Source organism: Denticeps clupeoides, chromosome 8, assembly GCF_900700375.1.
Source record: "Denticeps clupeoides chromosome 8, fDenClu1.1, whole genome shotgun sequence".
Classification (NCBI taxonomy): domain Eukaryota; kingdom Metazoa; phylum Chordata; class Actinopteri; order Clupeiformes; family Denticipitidae; genus Denticeps; species Denticeps clupeoides.
The window spans coordinates 8,525,978-8,536,620 of NC_041714.1; the positions used below are offsets into that span (position 1 = coordinate 8,525,978).

General features: G+C 43.7%; 1 protein-coding gene across 1 annotated transcript; it reads left to right on the forward strand.

Moving 5' to 3' along the window:
• The first annotated feature begins 4,425 nt into the window (after positions 1–4,425).
• Positions 4,426–10,502, forward strand: opn3 (opsin 3). The gene is made up of 4 exons (XM_028989650.1): positions 4,426–4,809; positions 6,911–7,230; positions 9,040–9,291; positions 9,935–10,502. Exons 1-4 carry the CDS (start codon positions 4,491–4,493, stop codon positions 10,199–10,201), a joined length of 1,158 nt encoding a protein of 385 aa, XP_028845483.1. The 5' UTR covers positions 4,426–4,490; the 3' UTR covers positions 10,202–10,502.
• Positions 10,503–10,643: the final 141 nt, after the last annotated feature.

A 10,643-nucleotide genomic window follows, 5' to 3' on the forward strand; every position in this document is an offset into this window, starting at 1 on the left:
CAAAGGGGCCAACAAGTGCTAAACACCTCTGGGAACTCCTTCAAGACTGTTGGAAAACCATTTCAGGTGACAACATCTTGAAGCTCATCAAGAGAAGGCCAAGAGTGTGCAAAGCAGTAATCAGAGCAAAGAAACTAGAATATAAAACATGTTTTCAATTATTTCACCTTTTTTTGGTAAGTACATAACTCCACATGAGTTCATTCATAGTTTTGATGCCTTCAGTGAAAATCTACCAACGTAAATGGTCATGAAAATAAAGAAAACACATTGAATAAGAAGGTGTGTCCAAACGTTTGACCTGTAGATTTACCTAAATCATGTATTGCAGAATCGTGTATTCCTTATTTTCATTAAACAATGATATTATGACCATGCCCACACACTGTTCCCCAGGTGCCTTTCTTGGCTGCTCACTAAGAGTGATGGGTTAAATGCAGAGGACACATTTTGTTGTGTGCACCGTGCACACTGTGAATCACAATTACGATCACTTCACTTTTTTATAGAGAAAGAGACTGTGTTATTCTATTGTTCTCTAAGCAGCAATATAACATTTTTCCCATATGTAAACTTTTGCTTGTAAGAGATCATTAGTTTACAAAGTTGGCAGACCTGCAACAAAAACTTGGGAATCTCTACAATGAGAGCGGGCACAAATGACAATGGTTCCCGGCTCTCTGAGTGCAGGCCACGCCCCCTCGATTCCCAGCATCTGATATAGTCCTTATTTAAGTGAGCCTGTGTCAGTGCTCAGCCATTTACATTTACATTTACAGCATTTATCAGGCGCCCTTTTCCAGAGCGACTTACAATCAGTAGTTACAGGGACAGTCCCCCCCCTTGGAGCAATTTAGGATTAAGTGTCTTGCTCAGGGACACAATGGTAGTAAGTGGGGTTTGAACCTGGGTCTTCTGGTTCATAGGCGAGTGTGTTACCCACTAGGCTACTACCACCCACAGCCACTCTTACATTGTTTTGGTTTTTGAGAGTCATTGTCATGGTCATATGCAGTGTGTGCCTCCAGGGTCCTGTGGGTGGGGGGGAATGGACTTAATGTGTTTTTGCATTTCAAGTGGTGTGTGTGTGTGTGTGTGTGTGTGTGTGTGTGTGTGTGTTACATATCTGAGCAGTACTTTTTCACCCAAAAGATGCATCCAGATTACACACTCATTCACACTCACTGTCCATTAACACTTTGTCCTTCTCAGGGTCGTGGCTGCAGGGCGAGGACTCACTCAGGATGAGGCACACACACACACACACACTCTAAAAACTGCTGGGTTAAAAACAACCCATGTTGGGTTATTTTGGTAACCCAGCGCTGGGTCAAAAAGGGACCAACCCAATGCTGGGTTATTTTGGGTTACACGTTTAACCCAGCATGCTGGGTTGTGATTATTAACCCAACTGTTAGTTAAAAATGACTACGCTGCTGGGTTGAATGGAACCTAAAATGGGTCAGAAATTTAATATAGAAACTTGTGATTAAAATTACTAAAATAAAAACAATTATACAGCAATACATATTTCAATAATGGAATTTTATTCATGACAAAACATGTAAAAAATGTGTCCATATGAATTTAAGACTTTTTTTTTCCATCTCCACCTCAACATTAAGACAATTTTTATGAAAATGTATCAAACTGTAGTCACAGTGTTTCTGGAATAAAGTCAGTAACAATGAATCAGATTGAAGCCAAATTAACTTTAGAAAAACACAATTTGACATGTAAATGTAATGAAAAAAAGTTTTCTTATCATGCATAAACTAAGATATAAGAGTCATCTGTAAGAAACACACAAAGCAGGCATTAAGAACATCTATGCAGTAAGGATCATATTTGGTCAAAATAAACTTGCAACTTTCCTAAAATGTGCCCTCTGTAAAAAAAATAATAATACAATACTAGACACATCAAGCACAAGAAGAATCAGATACAAAATGAACAACTGCAAGCCTATTTGCTCTAATCACTGCAAAGTAATTGTACAACAATCAGGCATGAAGAGCTGTGCTATAAGCATAATTGTGTCTTACCCTGCTAGCTCATTCTTCAGCTTCTGAACCTTTGGAGGTAGCTCACTTCTACCTTAATTTCACATTCACATTGAATGAAAATAAACGTGTTTTCAAGCACTTTGGGTGTTGCAGGTGAAGTGCGTAGGTTAAGCCAAACAAGAGGCACATTGCTTGAGGTAGGTTGGTGAGTGCTTCCCTTGCCCTCTCGTTTGATGCCCAGTCTTGAGGGGTTGAGTTATAGCAATGCTGGGCTTGCTGAACTGTTGTCCTCATAATAGAGGATTCCCACTGGGATGTCCATGGAGTCTCCATAGACTCTACATAGTGCAAGAAACAAGACAAAAAGAGAATATGCAGGTTAACAGCAATTTGTCTACAATCAACTGTATAGAATTATCTAATATTATAGATTTTGTAATTCAATGTGATTTTATTTTAGGCACTGTAAACAATCTATTTTGTGTGTTTATATATAGGTGTCTTTCATGTTGTGACAGTAGGTGGTATATTACACAATTTGATATTTGAATGGTACAAATGGAGAAAGGGTTTACTCACTGAACTGCTCTTGAAGAACATAGATGCATCATCTCCAAGAATTATTGGAAGTCCTCTCAGGACAAGGCATCTAATGGCTGTTGGCTCTGTGCTCTGCAAAGTGGTATAAAACACACTTGAATGTAGAACAAAGGAAATAAATCTTATATCGGTTTATTTGTTCATATAGAGAAATACCACAAGAGAACAGTTTATGTATTGAACTAACCAGCAATACCATTATGAGAAGAAAACAGAAATATCAACCCACCATTGTGTTGTAGCAGGTGAGCTAATTGCTTTCCTATCTGACCTGTCTTCCTCTTGAAATTTTCACCAAAATCGGACACAACCCATCAAGAACATCAAAGAACTCTTCTTTAAAATTTCTTCCAACAATCCTGTTAACTCCAGGTAAACCTGAAAAATATTAAATATGCTCAGTTTTGATATTCAGGCAGAGTTATTTATAACACAAATAAACCTCTCTGAACACGATGTATGTAAAACAAATACTCTAAAAACACATTGCTGCAAGTATCAAATGCTCACTGTTCCCTTAAGATGACCTCATAATTAAATGCATGTTTCAAACTACAAATGTTCCAGCAGTTTCTAATTTGAATAGAGAAAACAACTCACCTTGTTCATCCACAAAATCCACATTTAAAAAAAAGAGAAACAGACAAATGTAGACAGAAATGTATACTTCTAAAATACAACATTAAACCCCAAAACCCCCTTTCACATTGTATATGCAAAATAAAGCTTACCGATCTCCGTGTGAGTGAGTACACACAAATTGGTGGCTCCAATGCAGTCGCAAGATATTAAGCATTGTTAGCATAGCAAGTGTTAGTTAGCAAGATATTAAGCAGTGAAGCTTGCAGAAAAATTTCTCCTCTGTCCTTCTACCCGCAGCTTTTGCCTCAGAATTTTTTTCCGCCCGTCTCCTAACCCGCGCCTTTCGCTCATAAAAGAATTTTTTCGCCCTTCAGAATTAATTTTTTTTCGACGGTGCAAAGACAATGGCGGCTCCTCTCGCTGATGTCCCAGGTAGTTGACGTGACGTGCGTGCTCTCTTTCAGGTCCGCGTTCCCAACCCAGCACCGCTGGGTTACAGATCGAGACCGATTTTCAACCCAAATTGGGTTAAATCAACCCAACAACAGACTCAACCCAGCATTTGGGTTGAAAAAACAACCCAGCGTTTTTTAGAGTGCACCATTCACTCAAAACTACAGATAGTTCAGGGTCACCAAATCAACTAACGTGGATGATGGGATGAAACTGGAGAACCTGGAGGAAACCCGCACCAACACGGGGAGAGTGTGTCACCTCCGCACACACTAAGTCTGAGCAGGGATTTAAACTCACCACCATGTAAGTGTGAGGCCATGTGATAAAAGGCACGTTTACAGCATTTACCAGACGCCCTTATCCAGAGTGACTTACAATCAGTAGTTACAGGGACAGTCCCTCCCTGGAGACACTCAGGGTTAAGTGTCCTGCTCAGGGACACGATGGTAGTAAGTGGGGTTTGAACCTGGGTCTTCTGGTTCATAGGCGAGTGTGTTACCCACTAGGCTACTACCACCCCTGGCATCCACAGTCCTTTTGGGGAGCATTTTCCTTCATTTCAGAACGCCCTCTGTTGAAAGTGCCCCCATTTTCAGACCCTCGTTCCCCTTGAATACAGCTGACCTCCACACACGAGGACGCTTTCTCCTCTGCGTGGCGCGCGTCGCCACAGCCACTCTCTGGTTGGGTGTCCGCACGTGACGTCACGCCGGTGATACGCTGTTCTAACGGCACCGCCCCCCCCCCCCCCCCCCCCCCCCCCTCATTTCGGCGCGGCTCGAGCGCGGTTGCCATGTCAGCAGACCGGGTTCGAGGCGCGATGCTGCGCCCGGAGTCCTGCGCGCAATGACGCCTGCCAATGCCACGGGACCCGCCACTCACCCCGAGCAGTTCCCCTTCGCCGTGGGCACCTACAAGCTCCTCGCCGTCACCATCGGAGCCGTCGGACTGCTGGGCTTCTGCAACAATGTGGTGGTCGTCGTCATGTACTACAAGTTCCGGAGGCTGCGGACGCCCACCAACTTACTGCTGGTCAACATCAGCGTCAGCGACCTGCTGGTCTCGGTCGTGGGGATCAACTTCACCTTCGTCTCGTGCATCAGGCGCGGCTGGGTGTGGAACTGGGAGACATGCGTGTGGGATGGATTCAGCAACAGCTTATTCGGTAAGTCGTGTTTTGTCGTTGCGCGCAATTTATTATTATTCACAATATTCATATTATTATAATTATTGATGTCTTCAGCGGGTTCTACGTCTGTGTGGATGACAAAAGAAACTTCTTGGACTTCTGAGCTGTTATCGGCTGCTGTAAACACACCCTCCTCCCGGGTTTCACGCGTCGTCACGATCAATGCTGCCAGACGTGGGTCACTGTCGACGCACTTTAAGTTCGTCACTTTGACTTTTTTTTTCTACTCCGTTACGCGCCGCGCGCGTTTTACGCGACCGGAGACGCCAAAAGCCCCCCGACCCCCGAGCCCCGACCCCCGACCCCCGAGCCCCGAACCCCGAGCCAGAAATCAGGGGAACGGGCCTTGATTGGACCGGAACGCATTGGTGTGTAGATGTGCGTGTCGGTGGCAGCGCGTAAAAAGTCGTTCATTGCGCGATTGCAATTCTCAACAAAAAAAAAAAAGACCGACCTTGACCGGCGAATCCTGGTTTAATAATAATAATAGAAACACGTTTACGTGCCACGAACCAAGTAAAGAAAAAAAAAGCGCATTTAGTGCCGGTGTGCTGGTACACGATTACGCAAATTGTGGTGGAGTTCCCTCGACTGCGGAACGCTCTCTTACAGAATGGAGACGGGCTTTGGGGTGTTGCGTGCGCTGTTGTGTAACACCTTTGGAACGTGATCGGGCCATTTTGTGAGTGGACTGCTGTAAATAATCGATCTGCACCCAGGGGTGTAAATTGCGAGGGTCGCGCTTGTGTTGGCGAAGCAGAAAGTGGGTCAGCTGTCACATCGCTCAGGACTTCAATACAGGGGCCAATCACAGGACATTCACTAGTCCATGATGACAAGCACTGAGAAGACCACAGGTTCAAACCCCACCTACTACCAATGTAAGACACCAAACCCCAGGGGGACGGTGCCTGTGACTATTGATTGTAAGTCGCTCTGGATAATGCCGTGAATGTAAATGTAACCCCTGTAAATTCTACATGGCCCTGTAATTAAAAACTATTTTCACAACCACAAGTTTGACAAGCCAGATTCATCTCTGGTGGGTTCCACCAATCATATCGGACAGCGGCTGCTGTCACTAGTGCCGTTCTGCTGAAAATGTGAACTAGAGTTCATTTTGCAGTGGCTTTTGCGAAATAGCCTGCTGTTCAGTTAAACATATATACTTTTGTTTAGCTTTTTATGGACAGCAGTGTACACACAGAGAAGCCAGGTAGCACAGATCAGGCAGAACTCGCTCTCTCCATATATATAAATATGCCTTGCATTTACCTACAAATATTACTGGTATTATAATATTATTGTCATGCAATTTCAATGCAAGCTAAATGCCGTCAATGTAACTGTAACTGTTGTCATGTCCATCATTGTTTTTGCATACACTTGTCCTGACAGGGTAGATGATTGGTATAAAATCAGTATAATCCAGGCTCCCCCGAGCTACTGTTCAGGTTTATGGCTGATTTCTTTGTGTTGTTGTTGGCAGAACAGTGCAGTTCTGCTGTTGTGTAGTGGTGGACACAATTGGTCCAATGTCACAGCAGCGCCATGTAGAGAATATAGAACGCAGATGTTTTGTGGACGTGCCTGCGGACGATTGGACATCACAAACATCAAGATATAATCAGTTTCCTCAGCTGATCTGGTGCTGGCAGTGCAGCTGGGTACAGAAGCCCAAGGCGGTCAGTGAGAAAAGTGCCATGAAAAGTGGCTAATTTTGTGTCTCGTAAAAAAGATTTAAAGTAGACCCGCACACACAGTCCAGGCCAGGGCAGTCGACAGTGACCCCTAAGTCTCCAACTCTCTTATGTCTCATATTTCAGACATGTTTCAGATATTCCCCTTCAATGCCCCAGGGCACGGGAACACGGATCACTGGTTTGCACTGATGTGTTTATGACAAGTTTGTAGCTGTAGAAGGTCGGGGTTCATCTAGGCAATTTCACGAATGATTTCTCCAGACTGTAAAAAGGAATACTTAGCAAATGCTATTGTCATAGCACACTCTATGATTTATGAACCTTAAGTTTGTACTACAGCAGAAAACTGACCACAGCTCTGTATGCCACTCTAGGTATCGTGTCCATAATGACTCTGTCAGCGTTGGCGTATGAACGCTACATTCGAGTGGTCCACGCCAAGGTTGTTGACTTCCCCTGGGCCTGGAGGGCCATCATACACATATGGCTGTACTCCATTGCCTGGACGGGGGCACCTCTGTTGGGCTGGAACCGCTACACTCTGGAAATCCACCGGCTGGGGTGTTCTCTGGATTGGGCCTCCAAAGACCCCAACGATGCCTCCTTTATCCTCTTCTTCCTCCTGGGCTGCTTCTTCGTGCCAGTGGGCATCATGGCCTACTGTTACGGGAACATCCTGTACACTGTGCGCATGGTGAGACTGGAGCTTCTCAGTTCAAGCTGATCCTTTACAATCCATGATTTAGAGAGCATTAGAGAAGTGATAATTGGTTGTGTAAAGAACTGTGACAGTTATTCTTTACCTGAATAATTGTTTAAATAAAAAATGTCAGACTGTTGACTGAAATATGATCAAAACTAGACTATTTTCTGAGGAAAATGCTTATTTTGCTTATATACAGATTTATCAGCATTAGCCATTATCATTACGTATATACGTACATGAATATGCATTTCATTTACGCAAAATGAAAAGTCCAAGCAAATTTCAAATAAACTGTTATTACAACCAGTATTACAACACTGGAGACGTTGTCCTAAAACAATCATTAAAAATATTGGATTTGCTGCCATTTTTCAGTTCCTCTTTTTGTGTAGTCCAATGCAAGACAACGCCAATTTCTCAGACACCTAAAAAATGTTATTGTTCCTTTGAGATATAAGCAGGCCCACACCAAAGAAAAACCCAAGACATCCTGAAGCTGAAATACACATCAAGCCCTCTTCCTCCCCCTATTCAGATTTTTCTGCATCACATTACTGTCTTATGTGTTCCACCTCAGTGACGTTTCCATTATCACCTCCCATTGCCATCTTCTGCACATGTCCACGGCTGTCTCGGTCAAGTCCTCTGTAATCTGGGGGAAGGTTTGGGGTCACCCAGCCAGCCAATATTTTCCATGGCACTTCACATGTGCAGATCTGATCTTTTCGACAGTTGAGCATGGAGATATGGATGGGAGGGTGATGGAAGATGATGGATGAGGGAGGGTGAAGGAGGATGGCTGCGGACCAGTGGGTGTTAAAACAGGCTCTCAACGTGCCTGACACGTTGCCCACTGTTACCTGTGCCACACCTCTGCTAAGCAGCCCATAGATAGTTTCATAGATGTAGGTGCAGTTCCTTCCATCATCATGAAAGTTCTATTCTCTGAATATGGCTTTTGTTCCAATGTCCACAAATATCGATCCAGTACTAACTGGAGTGACGTGTCACCATGAAACACCTAGCTGACCCCTAGTGGTGGCCTAGATTTTTTCTGCTCTCAACAGAAGTAAAAAAACTACTGATAGGTGAAAAGTTTGAAGGCAGTCGCACAAAATGAATTATTACTTCATGGGTGAAGTTGTGCTGGTCATTAAGCTTTGTAGATGATCATAAGAAACTGTGAAATTATACCTGGAGTACATTTACATTTACAGCATTTATCAGACGCCCTTATCCAGAGCGACTTACAATCAGTAGTTACAGGGACAGTCTCCCTGGAGCAACTTAGGGTTAAGTGTCTTGCTCAGGGACACAATGGTAGTAAGCGGGATTTGAACCCGGGTCTTCTGGTTCATAGGTGAGTGTGTTACCCACTAGGCTACTACCACCCATAGTACATTGGAGTACATTGGGTGACTCAAGTCCTCAAGTAGGGTGGTAGTAGCCTAGTGGGTAACACACTCGCCTATGAACCAGGTTCATAGGCGAGTGTGTTCGAATCCCACGGGTTCGAATCCCACTTACTACCATTGTGTCCCTGAGCAAGACACTTAACCCTAAGTTGCTCCAGGGAGACTGTCCCTGTAATACTGATTGTAAGTCGCTCTGGATAAGGGCGTCTGATAAATGCTGTAAATGTAAAAAATGTAAATGTAAGTCCTGAAATTCACTTACAAGATATGACAAAAACAAACACCTTCTCATACCAAGCATTTCATGCATTCTGTCCACCATCTTGGACATCCATTAATAAAAAGTAACTTTAAGCTCCATCTCTTCATCTCTTGTCTCCAGCTACGTTCCATTCAGGACCTCCAGACAGTTCAGATCATCAAAATACTGCGCTACGAGAAGAAGGTGGCGGCCATGTTCCTGCTAATGATCTCCTGCTTCCTCGTGTGCTGGACGCCCTATGCTATTGTGTCAATGATGGTGGCCTTTGGCAGGAAGAGCTCCATCACACCTACGCTTGCCATCATCCCCTCCTTCTTTGCGAAGTCCAGCACTGCCTACAACCCCATCATATACGTCTTCATGAGCCGAAAGGTAAAGTGAACCACAGAGCAGATATGATTTTTGTAGGTGGAGGTAGTGGAGCCATTTGAGTGGTATTTGTGGTTTGAAGGTTGTAGGGCTGAGGGCTCTCAATACAGGCAGCTGAAGAAATTAAATGTATGGGGGCGTTTCTTTCAGAAAAGCAACACTGTGGTTTATGAAAAGGTAGAAATTGTAGAACAGCAATGGCTCCCTGGAATTATACAACCTGCAAAAATGCTGCAGCAGGGTGAAGTCAGGGTGCAGTGCAATGTTCTCAGACATTAACGATCAGAACATCAGTTCCGATTCAGAACATGTTACAACATTATTACCTTCTCACATTCACATACAGATATATACAGTGGACATGAAAAATGTACACAACACTGTTACACAACACTCAATAAACCATTTTTTCAGTTCAAGTCCAGATGTCACGCTGATAAGACTCCTATCCAATAATGCAGATTTTTTTATTTGTTTGGGTATCAAAATCTGGCATTTTAACAGTGGTGTGTATTGTACACAATATTGTTCTATCATTATGAGGACCTACTGCAACATGTGTAATATGTATTTTAATTCTAAATAGAAATCTTATCCCTGACTTATTTGTGTTCCTCGTCTCTTGATCTTTTGCTGCTCTGCTCAGTTCCGCCGCTGCCTGCTCCAGCTGCTCTGCTCTCGATTGGTTCGTCTGCAACGCAGCATTAAAGAGCGCCCGCTGACCGGGGTGGATCGGCCTGTAAGGCCAATCGTGGTGTCTCACGGCCGGGCTAACAGGCCCAAGAAACGGGTCACCTTCAGCTCCTCCTCCATCGTCTTCATCATCGCCAGCAATGACACGCACCCTCTGGACATCCATTCTGCTTGTGACAATATACCCGAGGTCAACGTTATCCAGGTGCGGCCACTGTGAACCCTTTTAAGTTGAAGGTGACACCACTCACTTTCACGTGAACTTGGCTGTACTCGGTCATAATCACTCTTGCATTTGGGATGGACATGTGCAAATCGACACAACTCCCAGACACTCCCAGAAAAGACTCTACCCTAACGGAGGCAACGTATTTATTAACCCTGTAGTTTCACAACCAATTACAGCACCACATTAAAACACTGTGAAGCCGCCCACACAAGATTGTGGCTTCTGCTGAGTGATGAATGATGGATCCATAAATGTGAAGGTATACTAATGAACAGGCAAATAAAGGTATTTTATCATATCTATCATCTGCTTCATCTATTTTTATTCACTCTCGTGTTCTAAATATTAATATGGACTTATTGAAAGTTCAGCATTAGCCACTTAAGTTTTTTATTATTAAATAACTTCAATATTCGGATCCCCTCATTATAAA

Excerpts from the sequence above, each read along its gene's own strand:
- opn3 (XM_028989650.1), top strand. The coding sequence starts at position 4,491 with ATGACGCCTGCCAATGCCACGGGACCCGCCACTCACCCCGAGCAGTTC. Across the intron at positions 4,810-6,910 it reads ATTCAGCAACAGCTTATTCG|GTATCGTGTCCATAATGACT; the intron begins GTAAGTCGTGTT and ends ATGCCACTCTAG. Across the intron at positions 9,292-9,934 it reads ACGTCTTCATGAGCCGAAAG|TTCCGCCGCTGCCTGCTCCA; the intron begins GTAAAGTGAACC and ends TGCTCTGCTCAG.